At 40.4% G+C, this 21,761-nt stretch overlaps 1 protein-coding gene across 2 annotated transcripts in view; it reads right to left on the minus strand.

The window, feature by feature from the left end:
* The window catches only part of LOC127662525 (cysteine-rich motor neuron 1 protein-like), a 195,672-nt gene that overhangs the window by 78,695 nt on the left and 95,216 nt on the right, over positions 1-21,761 (minus strand). For both annotated transcript variants that reach the window (XM_052153746.1, XM_052153745.1), the window contains exons 3-5: positions 10,438-10,680; positions 1,529-1,649; positions 601-722 (exon numbers count right to left, since the gene is read on the minus strand). In XM_052153746.1, coding sequence (XP_052009706.1) covers positions 601-722; positions 1,529-1,649; positions 10,438-10,680 — 486 coding nt within the window. The remainder of the gene's footprint in view (positions 1-600; positions 723-1,528; positions 1,650-10,437; positions 10,681-21,761) is intronic.

Raw genomic sequence — 21,761 nt, forward strand, 5'->3', positions numbered from 1 at the left:
ATAAATCATACTTTGAGAACTATCAATGAAGTCAAATATGGTCCAAAATCCCCATCTTTTCAATATTTAAAATTAAGATATGCAATCATACGTAAGAAGTCTTTTATAATATGAAAAAGTTTCTCACAAAGCAAATGCAAATTTCTAATTAAATATCAACTTAATTAACATTCTAAATCAAAGGTATGACATTTCAATATATTTGAATTCTTAAAAAATCTTAAAAAAAAATAAAAGCTTAATGTGCCTCTAAAAACAGCACACAAAGAACATAAAGTCTAGAAAGTAATTTTCTAGAAGACTAGATAATAAATAAGAAATGTTAAGCTATCCCATGTTTGGTTCATTTCAGCTTTTAAATGTAAAAATCTAAAATGTATTAAAAATAATTCAAAACATTGACTGTTGTAGGTGTGTATATAAGAAGTGTGTATTTACTGTAGCTGGCTGTGTTTTGTGGGTGTGTATTTCATCTGTCTGTGTGAAGCCCGGTCGCTATGGCAGCAGTAACAGGGTTCTACGCACTGACTAGACGACCTCTCCAACACACCCAGACATAAACACTAATTAAAACACACAAAAGAAAAAAACAGAACATACCGTTGACACACTCAAACACATCGCAGCACCTCTCAGGTGTTCCATCGCCACGGGACACAACCTTAAGGGAAGTCCCTGCCGGGCATTGTGAGAAGGTACAGATGCCAGGCAAACATTCGCATCTGAGTGGAGGAAGGAGAGAGAGAGAGAGAGAGAGAGAGAGAGAGAGAGAGAGAGAGAGAAAAACACTGACTCCTGTTGCTACTAGATGCATCATAGTGTTGTGACATGTATTGTGAGTGTGAAACAGGTATTTTGTGAGCACGTGAGTCATTTTGGGAAATCTTATTTTCATTTTCAAAAACTGAATTTTGAGTGGCAGACAAGTATAACAGTCTAAAGTGGATTATAAGAGGTAAACAAACTGTTCAAACTGGTCTGTGAGAGTGAGACAGGTTTAACGGTCTAACTTGGATTGTGAGAGTGAGACAGGTGTAATGCCTAATTTGAATTGTGAGAGTGAGACAGGCGTAATGTCTAATACGGATTTTGAGTGAGAGACAGGTATAATGTCTCATTTGAATGGTAACAGTCCAATTTGTATAGTGAGTGTGAGACAGGTGTAATGGTCTAATCTGGATAGTGGGAGTGAGGAAGGTGTAACTGTCAAATCTTGATTATGGGAGTAACACAGGTGTCAAGGTCTAATCTAGATCGTCATTAACTTCTAAAATAGATTGTTAGATTGAGACAGATGTAACATCTAATCTGGATTGTGAGAGTAAAACAGGTGTAATGTCTAATCTGGATTGTGAGAGTAAAAACAGGTGTAACATTTATTATTATTTGTGAGATTGAGAAAGATGTAACCTCTAATCTGAATTGTGAGAGTGAGACAGGTGTAACGGTCTAAACTGGAAAGTGAGTGTGAAAGAGGTGTAACAATCTAACCTGGATTGTGAGAGTGAGACAGATATAACAATCTAACCTGGTAGGAAGGGTGCAGCAGCCATCTGCTGTCAGTCTGACATGAGTCTCATAGCTGTCTGCTGGACACTGGACGGGCTTCACTGGAGGGCATTCTACTGTGCTGCAGTCTACACTGAACACTGAACACATGAGACAAAATATTTATCACTCCACATCAAAGACGCCAATTATCACACCTCATCAAATCTCATCCAAGCACATGTGCCTTTAATCTCAAACCTCAGACTTCAACACATACAGTGGATATAAAAGTCTACACACCCCTGTTAAAATTTCAGGTTCTTGTGATGTAAAAGAATGAGACAAAGATAAATCATGTCAGAACTTTTTCCACCTTTAATGTGACCTATAACTTGAACAATTCAACTGAACAAACTGAAATCTTTGAGAAAAAAAAAAACTCACAATAACCCGGTTGCATAAGTGTGCACACCCTTAAACTAATACTTTGTTGAAGCACCTTTTGATTTTATTACAGCACTCAGTCTTTTTGGGTAGGAGTCTATTAGCATGGCACATCTTGACGTGGCAATATTTGCCCACTCTTCTTTGCAAAAGTGCTCCAAATCTGTCAGATTGCGAGGACATCTCCTGTGCACAGCCCTCTTCAGATCACCCCACAGATGTTCAATTGGATACAGGTCTGGGCTCTGGCTGAGCCATTCCAAAACATTAATCTTCTTCTGGTGAAGACACACGTTTGTGGATTTGGATGTGTGCTTTGGGTCATTGTCATGCTGAAAGGTGAACTTCCTCTTCATCTTCAGCTTTCTAACAGACACCTGAAGGTTTTATGCCAAAATTGCCTGGTATTTGGAACTGTTCATAATTCCCTCCACCCTGACTAAGGCCCCGGTTCCAGCTGAAGAAAAACAGCCCAAAAGCATGATGCTGCCACCACCATGCTTCACTGTGGGTATGGTGTTCCTTGGGTGATGTGCAATGTTGTTTTTGTGCCAAACATACCTTTTGGAATTATGGCCAAAAAGTTCAACCTTGGTTTCATCAGACCATAACACATTTTCCCACGTGCTTTTGGGAGACTTGATGTTTGTTTTTGCAAACTTCAGCCGGGCATGGACGTTTTTCTTTGTAAGAAAAGGCTTCCGCTTTGCTACCCTACCCCATAGCCCATTCATATGAAGAATACGGGAGATTGTTGTCACATGTAGCACACAGCCAGTACTTGCCAGAAATTCCTGCAGTTCCTTTAATGTTGCTGTAGGCCTCTTGGAAGCCTCCCAGACAAGTTTTCTTCTCATCTTTTAATCAATTTTGGAGGGATGTCCAGTTCTTGGTAATGTCTCTGTTGTGCCATATTTTTTCCACTTGATGATGACTGTCTTCACTCTGTTCCATGGTATGTCTAATGCTTTGGAAATTATTTTGTACCCTTCTCCTGACTGATATCTTTCAACAATGAGATCCCTCTGATGGTTTGGAAGCTCTCTGCGGACCATGGCTTCTCTGCAGAGATGCAACTAAGAAAATGTCCTAATGTCTAAAATGTCTAAGAAAATCCTACTAGAACAGCTGAACTTTATTTGTGATTAATCAGAGTCACTTTAAATGATGGCAGGTGTGTAATGACTTCTATTTAACATGAGTTTGAATGTGACTGGTTAATTCTGAACACAGCTACATCCCCAGTTATAAGAGGGTGTGCACACTTATGCAGCAAGGTTATTGTAAGGTTTTAAATTTAAGTTTGTTTTTCAATTCAATTGTTCACATTATAGGTCACTTTAAAAGTGTAAAAAGTTCTGACATGATTTATCTTTGCCTCATTCTTTACATCACAAAAACCTGAGGGGTGTGTAGACTTTTTATATCCACTGTACCCTTAACAGTGGTTTAACTGTAATATAGTCAGGGTTTAAATGAGTTTGAGTAAATAATTACAGCTGTTTTTATTTTTGGGTAAGCTATACCTTTAAGATTGCAAAAATCAAACAGAAAAAATATCAGATTTGGTTTTAAAGTCAAGATGAAACACATTGTCTGAAACCCATTTAATTTCCATAATGTGACACTTCTGAGTGAAACAGGACAATTAATGAGAAAAACAAATCTAAGAAGGGACTTCATTTGATCCATCTACAATAAACTGGATCATAAAAAAAATGGTGCTCCATGTAAGAATGGAGCCAGACCTGAAAGCGAGTTTGGAATCAAATGTGGAGGAATACTCTCCTCCAGAAACACCACCAGCACTAATTTACCATTACGATTTGATTTCTGTTTAAAAGTTAAAAGTTACAAAATTACATACAGTTGCATGTAAGTGTTTTTATTTCTTTGTTTTACTTTGTTGTAGAGTGGTATTCATTGCTAGACTTGTGCTGTTAGTTTACTGTCTTGAACTTGCGTTCCTTAAACGTGTGTTGGTGTGTGTTCTATATTGTTTTTTACTTGTCCCAGGAAATACACTGCTAGATTTAGAGTTGTTTGTCCAGTGTGTGTAAAACTATTGTTGTTTTTAGTGTCTATAAACATTGCTCAAATTGTTTTAGAGTATTATTTATTGCTAAAGTGTAGCATCATTGATTTGCGGTGTACTGAATTTGCGTTTGTTCCTGCACTTGTCACCTCGTGCGACCCGTAGTTTCGGTTGCCCACATGACTAGCTTTGTTGTGCTTAGCAGCATTAAGGCGTGTCCTGCTTTTTTCAATGAACAGCTCATTAGCATCATGTATATATTTGACTTGAATGCTGACGTGAACGTGGCAGTGGAAGTGGTTGCCCTCATGTAAAGCCCTCCTCGTTTGAAGACCTAGTTGTGTAAAGACGAGCGAGTTTACCTGTGCGAGTCCACTGAGCAAAGACACGACAAGGCGCCACTCATAGCACTTAAGTATCTTTTAATTTGATATCTTATCTTATTTTCCTTCTACATACTAACATGTCTACTTCACGAATAGCATATGCCTTCAAGAACATCCCTGTTATCTGTTACAGACCGTTTACACAATATAGATGCAAGACAAAATGCAACCCACACAACCTACGGCCAATTGGCACTTCAGCACCTGCTCCGCTCTTTCTCAGTTGGACTCTGGAACTGCCAGTCAGCTGTGAACAAAGCTGACTTCATTCCAGCCTTTGCTACACAGTCCACCCTCAGCATCCTTGCACTGACAGAAACATGGATACGTCCAGAGGATACATCAACAACTGCTGCTCTCTCCAACAACTTCTCCTTCTCTCACACCCCTTGACACACTGGTAGGAGTGGGGGAATAAGTTTGCTCATTCATAACAACTGGACTTTTTCACCACACTCTTCTATATGTACATTACTATTGAATTCCATGCTATTACTACAATGCAACCCACCAAAATACATGTTGTTGTCATCTATCACCTTCCAGGTCAGCTGACAAATTTTCTCGGGGAGTTGCATGTCCTGCTGTCCTCATTCCCTGAGGATGGTAGGCCACTTGTGGTTCTTGGTGATTTCAACATACACCAAGACAAGCCCCAGGCCACTGAACTGAATGCTCTTCTGGCCTCATTTGACTTGGAAAGACTAAGCACCACAGCAACTCACAGATCGGGCAACCAGCTGGACCTAATTTTTACACGTAACTGTACCAACTCAAATATTCTTGTTACTCTTTACATGTCTCTGATCACTACTTTGTTCAATTCAACATGACTCTCCCATCTACATTAAAACAGACTCCACCTTTGGTTTCCTTTCACTGTAACATCCGTTCTCTTTCACCCTCTCGCCTTTCCACTGCAGTCTCTACCTCTATTCCCACACAAAATGTATTTTACACCTTTGATTTAAACACTGCCATAGACACACTAAGCTCTACTTTAACAACCTGTCTATACAAAATCTGTCCCCTCTCCTCTAGGCAGCACGTACTACACCACCCAGCCCCGGGCTTTCTGACATCCTTTGTGAACATCAGACTGACCTCAGGGCAGCTAAGAGGAGATGGCATAAATCTAAAGATCCAGCAGATCTAGGTAAGTATTAGTCTCTGCTTGCAACTTTTCAGATAAAGTTAAATCTGCAAAAACTTGCTATATTGCTATATTGCAGCTGGTTTAGAACATTCAACACACTTATCTGCCCTCCCCCTCCACCGCCTGACACACCACTGACAGCAGATGTCTTTGCAACATTTTTTACTAATAAGGTTACAACCATCAGCAATACATTCTCAGCACCAAACCCTGTCAAACACCCATCTCCTGTATGCAACTCCTCTGTCTCTATGTTCTCTCCTCTAACTGACACTGAGGTCTCTACATTTTATTCTCTCCAACCACCCCACCTGTTCCCTTGCCCCTTATTCCTCCTCACCTTCTCTAGGCCAACTCTCCATTCATCCAACCTGCACTCACACACATAATTAACACATCTCTACTTACAGGCACTTTTCCCACTACATTTAAGCAGGCTTGAGTAAACCCGCTGCTGAAGAAACCCACACTTAACCCCACAGACCAATCTCTGTCATCCCATTCATGGAAAAAACATTTCAGATCTCTCACAGAGAAGGCTGCTAGATGACAATCAGTCAGGCTTCAAAAGTGGACACTCCACCGAGGCTGCCCTGCTGCCCTGAGTCGCTGAGACAGGCGAAAGCTGAATCCAGATCATCCGTCCGGATTCTGCTGGACCTTTCAGCAGCCTTTGACACAGTCAACCATCATATCTTACTCTCCACCCTCTCTTTGCTGGGCATCACAGGAACTGTGCTTGACTGGTTTAATTCCTATCACTTAGGTATGGTCTTCAAGGTAGCCTGGAGAGGTGAGGTGTCCAAGCCACATCAGCTACTTACTGGGGTACATCAAGGTTCAGGGCTTGATCCACTTCTCTTCTCTTTATACAAAACATTACTGAGACTCATCATTCAGGCACGCGGTTTCTCTTACCACAGCTAAGCTGATGACACACAACTCTACTTGTCTTTCCAGCCCAACGACACCACAGTGACTGCTCGAATCTCTGCCTTCCTGGCAGACATCTCGGCCTGGATGAAGGAACACCACCTGCAACTTAACCCAGCCAAGACCGAACTCCTTGTCTTTCCAGCCTGCTGGTGAACATAACATGGTCAGAAATCTAGGGGTAACCATCGATAACAAACTAAACTTCACAGACTACATCTCAAAGACCGCACGATCATGTAGATTTAAACTCTACAATATCAGGAGGATAAGACCCTTCCTCCCTTTTTGTTCAGTCACTGGTCATAACTAGATTGGACTACTGTAATGCTCTCATTGCAGGCCTCCCTGCATGTTCAATTAGAACCCTGCAAATGATCCAGAATACAGCGGCACGTCTGGTCTTTAATCAACCAAAGAGAGCGCATGTTACACCACTCCTTGTCTCTCTCCACTGGCTGCAGGTTGATGCACGTATCAAGGCTCTGATGCTGGCAAACAAAACAGTCACTGGGTCTGCTCCAGCATACCAAAAACAATTTCTGAAAGCTATGCACTCACTAGAAGCCTGCAATCGGCTATGGAACGTCGCCTTGTTATACCAACACAAAGAGGCACCAAAACACTTTCCTGGACTTTCTGCTTCATCATACCATGTTGGTGGAATGACCTTCCCAACTTCATCGGTGAAGCGGACAAAAAAAAACAATGGTTAAAACACTTATTTTTCATGATCACTTAAACAGTCACTAAAAAAACAAAACAATTCTTGCTGCACTTTAATCTGTTCTGAATACTATTTTGATGCTAGTGAAACTTTGTAATATGGCACTTTTTCGTACCACTGTCTCCTTTAAGATGATTTGCTTATGTTTTCCTCTTTTGTAAGTCACTTTGGATAAAAGCGTCTACCAAATGAATAAATATAAATGTACTCAGTGCACCTTTAACCAACAGGTGGCACAGCCTAGGTGATACCAGTTGAAAAGGAAAGTAGGTTCAGAGGTTTGACAAGTTATTACATTTTCATGAGAAATTACGAAGACAACTTTTTCTTTTCAAAAACGTGATCAGTTTTAAAGGGGTGAAGTAAACAGGGTGAATTTAAATTTCATGTTGACATGTCAGAAAAGTGGCTTCTACAGTATAAAAAGAACTTAAAACAGATGTTTCTTATCCACAAACACATTTGTGCTTTTAACACTGCAGCTTTAGTGTGTCTCAAAAGCATGTTTTATTTTAAGTCATGTTGAAGCTGAGTAGTTATCTCTGCTCAAGACTGCCATGTTGCAGCTAAAAGCAGAATGACAGCAGAAGAGAAGCAGCAATATTAAAACTAACACACTATGATATCATCTTGGAAAAACCCTGCAAGGAATTCAAATCTATCACTATCCGGTTCCTAATGTGGATCTTCAAGACTCCACAGACACCCATCATTGCTCTTGCCACAAAAGGAGTTTCTGAATATACTATATAAGTTGCCACCTTCATGCTGTTTTGTGCCTGCTGAAAATATCACTAAGATGGTTTACTGATTTTCTAGCTGTTGGATAGGCATAGCCATGCTGTTCACCAGTTTGTCTTATAAGACAATCATATACCTAACCCTAAACTCTACGCTAACCCTAACCATTAAACACAACAATATATTAAACACCAGAGGTGGGACCAAGTCATTGTTTTTCAAGTCACAAGTAAGTCTCAAGTCATTGCATTAAAGTCTTGAGTCAAGTCCCAAGTCAAGGCAGGCAAGTCCCAAGTCAAGGCAGGCAAGTCCTAAGTCAAGGCAGGCAAGTCCAAGTCAAGTCCTCAACTTTTAGCTTCAAGTCTTAAACAATTCATTAGTTCCTGAACTTCTACCGCTGCACCATCGAGAGCATCCTCACCAACTGTGTCACAGTTTGGTACAGCAAATGCTCTGCCCATGACCGGAAAGCACAGCAGAGGGTGGTGAAAACTGCCCAACGCATCACCCCCCCCAAGGACACTACGCTATCCACCCATTCAGTTCTATTATTTATTTAAATGTGCATACTGTAATTACACCTATACATAGCCATATTATACTACTCTCATCCTGTACATACACTTACACTTATTCTTACTGCTCTTATGTTACCACACAGCACATAGCTGTACATACTGTACATATCTATCTATATGGTTCATACAGATTATCCATATTTACTGTTCTTACTATATATTCTGCTAATACACTGCATATATCTACATTATTCTGCTACTATTTCAAATGCCACTGCTACTACATTGCACATATATGTACATGTTGTTCATACACTGCTCATATTACATAGCCATATTTATTCTGCTCTTATAACACTGCAATATATTTCTGTACCTGCCTATGCACCACCTGTCTATACTTGATTATCACATTGCACTTTTCTGCTTTTTTTGCACTTCTGGTTGGAAGCTAACTGCATTTCGTTGTCTTTGTACTTGTACTCTGCACAATGACAATAAAGTTGAATCTAATCTAATCTAGATTCAACTAGATTAGATCTAATCTAGTTGAATTTGCGCAAATTAGTATCAGAGTATTAATTACTATAGTAAATTTATACTAATTTTATCTAGAAGTTTCTAATTTATAATCTAATTTTATCTTCTTTTTTTTTTTATCGATATCTACCTGTAAAGACCAAAGAGGGTAATAAAGATGATACATGGATCTTATCTTTGGACACACATTAAGGCAAACCAAACTTTTACTCTAAACACGCAGTGAAAGGACGCTGAACGTGCTGAACTGGTGAATGAAATCTGAAATATTACCAGGCAGTGGCTAATTGCAGACATATAAGTTGCATATATGAGTTATAGACTGTAAAGGGCTGCGAACAGAGTAAACGATCGGTTTTGTGATTTGTAGAACCATAACCAATATAATTAAATAGATATAGCTAAACGCATGACAGAGGACCAGCGCGTCCGCAAATGCATAAGTGTGTTTACATGCACGATCTAACCAGTTATGCTCAAAAAGCACTAACGTGTGTGGTCACAATAAATGCAGTTCCTTTATTGAGGTCATACAACAGCGTGATAAAACACTGGGTAGATTTAGTCCATTACACCAATTGCTATAACACGTTAAACGCTACTGACCGCAGAAAAACAATAGTTTGCGGTTTGATATGCAGACTTTGTTAGCCTGTAAATCTGCCATGTGCTGCCATAGACATGTATGTTACTGAACCATAGCTGACGTAAATTAGTTAACAACTTACCTCTGTCTGTGGATTTTCAGATGCCTCACAAAATTGGACGTTGTCGACGAGGTGTCTGTAATTTTGGAACCACGGGTTCTACATGTTGCAATCCTTTTGTTGCCTTTAACTCTGTATTAAATATATCCCAATTATATCACCTTTGGAATCATTTTTGCTGTGTCCTTGTCCTTAAATGCGCGCCGCGGTCTTCAAACTTGGTCCAGCTTTCGTGGAAGCTGATTGGTTGGTTGTCTGATTGGTTGAATAAGGAGCGTTGAAATGCAGATTTGTAAATCAAATTAATCGTTTAATTGGGAAATTAATTGTTGATTTACTGCACATTTTTAATTATATAACTCTTATCTTTGGTTTTAAAAAGTATAAGTATTTCCAAGTCAGACGGCTGAAGTCCAAGTCAAGTTGCAAGTCATTGCTGTCAAAGTCTAAGTCGAGTCGCAAGTCTTTTTTGATTCTATCGAGTCGAGTCGCGAGTCAACAAATTAGTGACTCGAGTCCGAGTCAAGTCCAAGTCACACGACTCGAGTCCACACCTCTGTTAAACACCCTTAAAATCAGTGAAGAGTAATAGGTTGATTCAAATTTTGTCTAGTCTGTACTTTCACCTAACCTCAATTCTGACCCTACAATCTTACTGGCTGACATGAATGATGCTTTAATCACACACTGCAAAATCACACATTCTGCCCATTCACACAGCTCAATTCTTCACATTGGACTTGCTCAACTCATAGTTACCTGGCTTGCATTCATAGAGGTCACAGCATTCGCCGGGTTTGCCTGAGCTCTTGGACACGAGGATGTTGAGGTGTCCAGGCTGGCAAACTTTCCTCAGACACCCTGCTGGGCTGCACACGCAGCGGCTGGGCAGGGGGCAACATTCCCCTGGTGGAGCGTAGCCCTCAATTAATGTGGAGTCTTCAGGACAGCGCGGAGAAAACTGAACCTCACACCTTGCCTTGGAACAGTCTGGTCTCTCCTCTGCAGTGAAAAAGAACAGAAGTTTGTCAGTATGTAAATCTTTACAAATACATACAGTACATATGGTTGAGAATTAACTGAGAACTGGTCCTTATTCAGAACTTTTTTTATTTTTCCAAAATTAATATTGGAAATTAATTATTTGTATGGTATTTGTTGCTGTTAAGTGGAATCAGAAGCTCTAAATTCTTTAAAATTCCCATTCCTAAACATATATTGCTCTCTCAGTTTCTTCCTACTAATGTAAGAAAACATTAATCAATATTCTAAAAGTGGCACAGGCTGACATTTCGCTCTCACAAATGAACCGAAACTATGAGCAGCTGCCACACTTGCTTATTTAAAATTGAATATTGACCATGCATGGTCAAATTCCAGCTTTTATGAACACTCAATCTGACCTTCCTTCATTCAAGGTATGACTTGCTTTATTCATCCATTACAAGAGAATAACAAAGTACCAAAGGATGAAGGCAAAGAAATTGAAAAGGTGCATGGGAGAGACATAAAAAAGAGCCACAGACTAGAAACCTCATGCTGATGTGAATGCGAATGAACACAAATGTCAGCGGGAGAGACACAGCTGGCGAGCCGTAATGCTGCTGTTGCTTGTGTGCAGTCTGATAACACACAAAAGAGGGACTGTGTAACGGCTTTGGGCATGCCACTAAATGTTGAAATACATGCGGAAATATTAATATAGCCACAGTGATTTTAGTATGTAAAAAGTAGGCTGATCTGGGATAATGTGGCTCTGCTACTTTAAATCTTAAAGGGATAGTTCACCCAAAAAAGAAGACACCTTGAAACGCAAAAGGAGATATTTTATAGAATGTCCTAGCAGCAATTTAACAAAAGTGGACATGTGAGAAACAAACCAAAATTACACACAGCGAATGGGACATATAGACTACTTTTAGGATACTTTTATGGATCTTTAATGGTACTTTTTTGTCCTACTGGATCTTGACAGCTACAGGTCACATCCACATTTCAAACTATGGAAAACAGCAGCATGGGCATTCAGACAAATTGTTTTATGTTCCATGAATTTATATATATATATATATATATAATTTATATATTTCTAGCCATGACTAATTTGCAACCCCTGTCCCTGGTTAGGCTTATAAATTTAAAACAAAAATTACAGAGTATTGAGTTTAAGATTTATAATTAATAAAATACATACAACAAATACATCCCATATATGAAATAAGATATGGGCTTAAGTAGATGTGGAAGTCACTATAAATCAAAGTCTAGACATATTTAACAATACAAGAACACAAAAGGGTGCATATGTCTGTGCTAGGCTCACATATGCAACATTATGTTTGTATGCATTGTGTTATGTCCTACGGAAGCGTATTGCATTCACTTGAGAAAAAAAAATCTACTCTGTTTTTCTGAATTAACGACTTAATTATCTCAGAATTACGAGATAATTATTCATGGAAAAAAAAGTTTTTGCTCTGTTTTTCTGAATTAACGACTTAATTATCTCAGAATTACGAGAGAATTTTTCATTAAAAAAAATATTGAGATCCCTCAAAATCCTGCCAGGAGCTCTATTTTAGCTGGATTGCATGGAAGTAAACATGTCCCGCCTTTCAAGTTTAATCCGGTTTTATTTTACTTTGGGTCTGAGACAATATATAGAGATATATTTTAAACTTGGTCTTCAATACAAAGACATTACTGTCTATGACATTTGTAATACTGTCATGGCTGAGACACGCTTTGATCTTCCAAAGGACACTAATCAAGCAATAGACTTGTACTTGCATTTAACACTAGAACTACCGAAATTCTATAACTACTAGAATGGCCATAGCGGTCATTCTGACCGTTCATACTAGACTGTACCAAATGTCATGTCATATTTACATTCGAAACTTCTATTGAGGTTTTAGAATGAAGCTTCTAATGTCTGTCGTCATATTTTATGGCGTCATCACCCTAAAAATGTATTGAATAAAATACAATAATATGGATCAAATGGAGCGCCAAGCGAACGCAGATTGTCCTACATTATACAATCTTTTTTGTAATATATAATAGTGCTAGACTATATAAATACATAGGCCTATATATTAGCTGCTAGACTGCCCCGGAAGGTGCGTGCCTCGCTTTGTTTACAGCAAGTGTTTTCCACCACAGTGAAAATGTTTTCGAAAGTCTAAACGCCAACAAACATGGATTGAGGCGGAATATTTCGTTAGATAAAAACATGTTGTGAATTTTGGAAATTATTACATCTATCCTTTTTGAAAACATGTTGACTTTTGGACTTGTGTTCTTGCATTGTTAATTCAGAAAAACAGAGTAGATTTTTTTTTCTCAAGTGAATGCAATACGCTTCCGTAGGACATAACACAATGCATACAAACATAATGTTGCATATGTGAGCGCGCACAGACATATGCACCCTTTTGTGTTCTTGTATTGTTAAATATGTCTAGACTTTGATTTATAGTGACTTCCACATCTACTTAAGCCCATATCTTATTTCATATATGGGATGTATTTGTTGTATGTATTTTATTAATTATAAATATTAAACTCAATACTCTGTAATTTTTGTTTTAAATTTATAAGCCTAACCAGGGACAGGGGTTGCAAATTAGTCATGGCTAGAAACATGTATGCATGGCATCTACTTTGTAGGCCTATTCTTTATAAAGCAATGTTCTATGCATTTGTCCCTGTCAAATAAACATTAAAATAAATACAAAATAAATAAAGAGGTGATGCCCTGAACAGACGCCGGTTTATTTGATCTTGACCGTCGACTGTGAGTGACGTCTCTTCCCAAGACAAACACGCCCCATAGCATAATCCCACCCTTGACCCTGATTGACAGGTTTCCGTGTAAGGCATCAATGGAAATACTAAGGGAATTAGTATTCCATTTGAGTTTTGGCTGGCTACATACACGACACTGAGAAAGTAAAAAAGCAGACGTGGTAATTGAAATTGCTATTTAAATATGCCAAAACTCGTAAGATATGGGAAACACAGTTGCAAACGGACTTTGCTTTTCCATTTGAAATCTGGCAGTCACTGTGCGTTCGCTTAAACGAAAATGCAAACGGTAATGCGCGATTTGCAATTGCGTTTGGATTATGTCACATTTTATGCGTCCACAAATTGAAAACGCAATTGCAAATACAATTTGCAATTCCTTTTGAATAATGTCCGGAAAATCATTCCATAATTGTCATGTTCAAGAAACCAATTTGAAATGATTCGAGCTTTTCGCGATTAATCGCATGGTTTCTGAGATTAATTGCATTATGCACAAAATTCAACAATTAATTGAAAAGTAGTGTATTGCGCAGTTTTATTTTAAAAGTACTGCTATATGAACAAAAGTGCAATAACATTTCGTTTGCAAACACTTTAAACAATTAAGGTGCTTTTTAACAGCAGTATTCCCTTTACACAAATATTTCTTGTAAATCTCAACTTAATGTAATCAAATCAAATATAAAAACCAAAGCTATTTGCCACTGCCAGGGCATTAACGTTTAATTAACGTGTTTAAAGTGGCCCACAACTTTTCTGCATTTGGCCAGGACATTGTCAAACACACTGTTCTGCAGAAATACTGTGACAACGTTGGAGACTGTGCGCGACGCAAGGGACGTGTTCAAAAGGTAGATGTCTCACAGCAGCGATCATATTTCTTGCACTATCTGTGCTGTGTGCACTGACTTCCACTGCTGTGCAACATGAATAAAATGTTGCGCGCACATTTCAGCAAAACGTCTCTCTTCTGTTTTCATTACAGTCAGAGCATGTGAATGCAGCTCCCACTGTTCATCAATATAATGCACTGTAACTCTGAGGTAATTATGGTTACCCAGCGATGTCCAGTAGTCTCCAGTGAGAGCCGTCGCTTTTGTAGTCCTCTCCTTTTCATACAACTCGTGTATTCTTCTTGTGATGGTGCGTCTTGAGGGAGGATCATACATGCTGTCATTCGTTGCGATCCTCAGACCGACATCTTCCACAATACTAATCGGCCTGCAGTTTGTAGCCATCCACTTCGCTATGGCATTTGTTAGCTTGTCTTGCTTTTGTTTATCTATACTTCTCCCACACGCTGCATCCAATGTAGTCTGCCGAAGCCTCCCTCCACTGTTTGTTTGGGAGGGTGATTTGCTTGCATCAACGGTGTGTAACACTGCGTTAATGCGAGATAAATTAATTGTCGGCGTTAATTAATTAATGCGTTAACGCGATAATAACGTGTTAACTTGCCCAGCCCTATTTGTTATATCTGCTTTGTACAAATCTGAAATGATCTCATTGTTTGGTAAAAGAGAGCAGCGGTTAGTAAGTGCAATAATAATTCATTAATTCATTTCTAAATAATTATTTAAAAAAAGGTACTAAAAGAATTACTAGAACTGTTAAGGAACCGGAATCGGATGGCGTGAAGCCTCCACACGCGCTGTCTCCATGGCAACGCGCTCAAAAAGCGACATGATAAGATGCACGGGTTGATGGTCTCAGACACCGAGGCAGCTGGGATTCATCCTCCACCACCCTGATTGAGGCGAGTTACTACGTGACCACGAGGACTTTAAAGCACATTGGGAATTTGGCATTCCAAATTGGGAGAAAAGGGGGGAGATGGGAACCGGAATCGTTAGGAGGAAATGGAACCAGAATATTACAATTCTTTACGATTCCTATCTCTCTCTATATATATATTTGATTTTATTTAATTTTTTGCAGGAAATTGTCTCTGAATCCTTAAAGGAATAGTTCACCCAAATATTGTCATTCTGTCATATCATTTAGAAATCATATAACTTACTTTCATCCACAAGAGAAGACATTTCAAAGAATGATGACGCTATTTTTGTTTTCATACAATAAACTAAGTTTGTAAGTAAGCTAAGGCTGTCAGTCCCTTACATTCTGCCTAAATATCCTTATGTTCTGCACAGAAAAAAAAAGCCATGCGGGTTTCAAACAACATAATGGTGAGTACATTTTTATTTTAAGTTGAACTATCCCTTTAAGCATTCAATCAATTTCCTCTAGAAAAACAGAAGTATATAATGGCCAAACGATTCTTCTGAATTCATGAATTGGAGAGAAATAAATGCACCGCAGGGCAAAACCACTGACTTTGTTGATTGAGGTTACAGTACATGCTTTGTAAGCATTACTACGACAATGATTAACTCACTAAACTTATTATATAGGAGATGCAGTCAACCCATTAAAAACATTGTTCAGCTATTTGTTTAATCTTGTAGCAAAATCATATCTGATGCATGTAATGCTTGTCTTACAAAGACACTATGGACTATTAGTGCCTTTTGATGTGTTTGGAGGAAAGAGTCCTCTATAGAGATGCTCATTTTTGAGAGACAGAGTGTAATTACAGTACTTCAAATGTTAGAGAGAAAAAGAGAAAAGGTAGAGAGAAAGAGAGCATTATGCTTACAAATACACAAGAAGAGGAGAGAAGTTAGAGACCTTAAAACTCCTCATATTTAAGCCCTGCGTGTATATATATATATATATCATTATACATATGCTTGGGCTATTTGTTTTTGCCCTGGATTTATGGACAATTATGACAACATTATTTTCATTTGCAGGTAACTGCCACTTAAATGTGAAATGAATTAATGTATGGAGATGTGACGGGTGGAAATGAGAGAGAATAAGTGACTTGCAGAAGGGTCAAATGGGACCTGTAACACAGTCACCAAATGAGACGGAATATCACCTTTGCAATGATTGGCATGCCAAATACTCAAGCCAATTAAACATTTTAAAGGTATAAGCATTTACTAGTGTGTTTCCGTGGGAATCAAACCCATTTTTTTGTAACACTGAAAAAGTGGTAACCTGCAATTGTTCCCCCAATGATCTATTTCTATTTGATCTAACCCATCCATCCATCCATCCATCGTCAACCGCTTATCCTGTGTATTTGATCTAACCCATAACATTTATTTTCATTTGAGTAACCCAATTTGAGGTACATTTATTGATTAAATAATTAGTTTTACTTGAATAAAACCTTTTAATATAGATGTTACCACTTGAAGACAAGACAGAGAGTTAAAATGCAACTTTCTTGCAGTGAATAAGCAAGGATCTTCACAGTTGTGGTTTTATTTAAAAATCATGCTTTTGTTTCACCCCAACCACTTAGTTCATAGCAGATCAAATTGAGTTCATTTCAAGTTCATATGTTCATGAGTCCCCAAGTTACCATTTAAACGTTTTCTGAGAAAACACCACCATTGAAAGCACTTCCACCCGCTTCATCATCTGTCTTATTCCTCTGTTAAAACCATCTCAGTGCTCTCAAAATATCCAACAATCCCCAACACATCACCAAATCTATCCTTCAGCTTTGCTATGTGTGTTCTGTCTCATAAGTGCACTTCTATAGATAAACAGTCTTTAATTTGTCTAATGCTCAAAGCACTCAAGCCCAAGAGTGTCTAAATGTTTTACAACTCATTCCAGAATATTTTTACCAGATTGAAGGAAAGGCCCTTATAGGCTTTTCTCTCAGGTATTTACCCTGCAAGCATTTAAGAATATGTGTAATAACTAGGGCTGTCAATTGTTTAATGCCAATCGAATGTAATCAGATTAATCACAATAAATGAATTCCCCCAAATTAAGATAATTCAAAGATGCTACTTTATTATGGCAGGTAAGTAAAGCACTGATTAGACATTTCAAAAAGAGGCTTATGAAGTCACTATAGTGTATTATTAGTTTTGATTCCATTTTATTGGACATAAACCATCAGTGGCCTACAGTCCACAACAATCCAATTTGCAATTGAGTTTATCAGTGAGCCAAAAAGTTGATTACTCCCAAAAATCAGCTTATTTAAAAAAATCTGTCAAAGCGATCTGGGTTACATGCATGGTATTTTAAATATTTGTGTTATTCTCTGCTTTTGATATCAAAATGTGAACAGGCATGCACACAACACGTGAGCACATTGTATACTGGTCAAGGTGTTTACATGCAATATCAGGCATGAGGTATCTTTTGAAAGCTTAGAATCTGAACTTTTCAGAGATACATCACCTTTGCATTCATGTTACACAAAATAAAGCCTGAAATCATTTGCATCGCAAATTAGCGCCCCCTAGTACCTCTAGGGGTAGAAAAATTAATTTGAATATAAAAGTATTTTACTTGGCACTTAAATCGACAAGTCATATATCAAATGAAAGCTCTCATTCTGAGGAATGTAACGGAACAGTTTATTTTGTTACACTAATAACACAGTTTGAAAGATTTTCAAAATAACCACAAAATTAAATATGATTTTTCATAGTCTATTTTATGCATGGATTATTGCCGCTGTAATCCCCAAATAGCTAAAAACGTTATATCTGTTTTATATCTCTGAAAACGCCTCCTCATCGACCATACTGCCCACACTCAGGTCCTTTAACAGGTCAGCCTGGTATGCCTGCAACATTGCCATAGTGTGCAGGGCAGCAGCAGCCTGACCTGCTGCCTGATAAGCTTTCCCCACAAGTGTAGAGGTGGTCCTGCACGACTTTGTGGGGAGAGTGGGTCTTGTTAGAGATGATGCCGAGCCAGGTGAGAGATAACCCACAAGTGTCTCTTCTACCCGTGGCATCATAGAATACCCCCGTGCTTCAGCACCCACGATAGTCGAATATGTTGACGTCGAAGGCACGAAGACACGGGAAGTATAAGGTGGCCAATGGCGCGAGCAGTCTGTTCAGTCGCCCGGAGAGACAGATCCGCGGCTCGACAAAGCTCTGAAAATGCCTCCTCATTGACCATACTGCCCACACTCAGGTCCTTTAACAGGTCAGCCTGGTCATCAAAGAAAGGAAGGGACTGATGTAGCGTTCCCTTACTTTGGCCACCAGACAGAAATTTGTCTTCCAACTTGGAGCGTTTGGGGGTCTCTTGTTCGCGTGGCCAGTCTAACTGTAGTCTGGCCACCGCCCGAGTAACCACCTCGAACAATTCTACAGCTGATTTATTATCGTGCGAGGGATGCTCAGAGGTGGGTAGCTCAAAGTCCACAGACTCAAGAGATTCGGCATCCCCCTCAATGAACCGAAGAGGCGCCAGATCGTGCTTCAAGATCACGAGAAGGACCGGCTGGATTTGGGGAGAGAGAGAGCGATAGGGAAGAACCCGTCTCTCGCACCTCGGCCAGATCCATACGAGTCCCATGATGGAAGAGTGGGCGCTGACTCTCGGAAGTAAGCGAGACGAGTGCAAAGCATTTTGACTGAAAGCAGAACGCCATGCTTGCACCCGCCCCAACACAAGAGCAGCATGCTCTTCCCTCAAACACACAAAACAAAACCTGTGGCGCATCTATTTATAGCATCCTGATGATGTCACCAGCGGAGGCTATAAATTCTAGTCAATTTCATTGACGTGTTGCACACATATTCACAGCTGGTAACTCCTACGTTCCCAAAGCGCTAAATCAGCACAGCATCAAAGTGTAGATTTTGATAGGGAACAATAATTTCATGCTACCAAAATTGGGACAACAACAACAACAAAAATAATTCTGCTTATCATAAGATTATAAACACTTTTCTGAAAAAATTAGACCAATTTTTGCATTTAGTCCACAGTGTGTGAATGATGAGCTTTTAAATTTGAGTGTGAAAAATCGCAAGAGGCAGTGCAAAAAATTTATCACAGTTTAACAAGTTTATGCGTTTACATGACCACACACATTGTCAGCTTATAAGCATAATCAGTGTAAGAACGTGCATGTAAACAAGCTTAGACTGTCCGAGGTAGACTTACAGGCCACGCCACTCACACAGGACATGTTCTAACATTCCGTCTGCACTATATTTTAAATTCTTGGTCAATGTACACAAGTTAGATTAAAGTCTTTTGGCCAATGCATCGCATTATATTTTCAAGTATCAACGAACGTTCAAAGAAAACACATCCTATATGAACATCCCCTTACTAATTCTGTGCAGCCTATTCTTGGTAAGTGTGGATTATCAGGATCAGGGCCATGAATAAATGTGTTATTTTTTATCACATTTTTTCACAAAAATTTTGCATTAATTGTACAAAACTAACACATTAAATTGACAGCCCTAGTACTAAGAGAATGGCAGGATTGAAGTGCACACTGTTTAGTTTTAATGAACCTTGTAGTTTATTCAGACTTTGTCTTTTGACAATGACAGCTGTTCACCACTGATCACATGGACGTTGTTGCCAGGCACCTGCTGCAGAGATGGAAACAGATTGTTACAGATAAAATAAATCTGGGAGCAGCCTTGACCCATGGGCATCTCTACCTCCACCTCCTGACAGATCCGACAGAACACACTGTCTCTGGCCACTTACTCCAATGAAGTCCAGAAAAATGCTATCAGATAATCTACACTATGGATGTGGGAAAACATATATTATCAAAAAACTAGTCAGTCCTAAAGGATATTATATACTGTATATATAGATAAACTAGTCGAACTAGCAAAACATCTAGTCGTCCAACAACTAGTCAACCTTAATGAACCACCCCTGATCTGTGTTCCCCTTCTGTCGCTCTCTCCACGTTGTGTCGGAGAAGCGACACTAGGGGTCTCTCTTGAGCGCCGATATTCACCTCTGATCTTATTGAAAAGGGCCAATGGGAGTTGGCAGTCAGTATTTGCATATCCCGCCCCCGGACATACGGGTATTTAAGCGGCGCAAATACGGGAGTTCATTCAGAAAAATTTCTTCGGAGCCGATGGCCTGTCTGCAATTTGCTGCGAGTTACACGCCACTTAAACGTTCCTGTTTTCCTCTGACGATCTGCATGCTGTTGGATCTTGACGGCGCACAACAGCGGCTTTCTCCTTCTCAGTGCACGGTGTGCACTGTTGCCCCTGAGCGCTTCGACAGCGCAGACACGTACACACACACTAACTCTACACACCGCTGTGTTTGCTCTTTCTCTAAAAGAGCAAACACAGCGGCGTTGAATGTCCTTTTAAGGACGCGTCTTTTTCAAGATGCCTTTCCGCCCCTGTGTCGTTCCTGGATGCGGTAGAGTGCTCTCTGCTTCAGACGGCCACAGGCGCTGTCTCGTGTGTTTGGGCCGCGATCACACCGAGGCGGCGTTTGTGGATGGTTCATGTTCTCACTGCGAGAACATGACCATGACCACGTTGCGGTCACGGCTCGCTTTCAACAGAAAGCAAGCCGCCCCAGCTGCACCCCGCATTGCTCCTCCTTCCCACGGGATTAAGGACGGTGCGGTTGGCGCTGGGGGCAATTTGGGGGCGGCAGCGGGTGCAGTTTCGCCGGGTAGCCCCCCGCGAACCTCCCGTTCCCCTACACGCTCGCTGGTCTCCGTTCACGCTCGCGGCGATAGCGGCTCGCCTCACGGCCCGGCTGTCTATCCTCCCGAGTCCGAAGCAGATGAGCTCGCCGCTGCATCAGAGAGTGCGGTGTCTGATGCCGAGGACTCCCTGGACTGCCGCCTCGGGCCAGCAGGCCCAGGCTGAGGCCGACGCTCAGATGTCCGACATGCTTGCCCGGGCCGCCTTGAGCGTGGGGTTGGACTGGAACCCTCCATCCTCCCCACAGCCTTCTCGGTTGGATGATTGGTTCCTGGGGGCAGCGCGCAGTTCGCGGCCTCGCATCCCCCCGGTCCCTTTCTTCCCGGAGGTGCATGATGAGCTGATGTCTACATGGAGAGCCCCGCTCTTCGCTCGTCTAGGTGCCACCCGCTCCACTCTCTCCACCCTCGACGGCGGAGAGCGCCACGGGTACGACGCGATTCCCCAGGTTGATAGGGCAGTTGCGCACCATCTATGCCCCGGTAGCCCTACCTCCTGGCGGGGTCGCCCCGTACTCCCATCCAAGCCCTGTAGGACAACATCCTCGCTTAACGCAAAGGCCTACACTACGGCTGGACGCGCTGCCTCCGCCCTGCATGCAATGGCCCTCCTGCAAGTCCACCAGGCCAAAGCTCTCAGAAACATGCACGGGGTGGACCTGATCCTGATGTGCTGCAGGAACTGCGCTCAGCGACCGACCTCGCCCTGAGAGCC

Source organism: Xyrauchen texanus, chromosome 22 (genome assembly GCF_025860055.1).
Source record: "Xyrauchen texanus isolate HMW12.3.18 chromosome 22, RBS_HiC_50CHRs, whole genome shotgun sequence".
Taxonomy (NCBI): Eukaryota; Metazoa; Chordata; class Actinopteri; order Cypriniformes; family Catostomidae; genus Xyrauchen; species Xyrauchen texanus.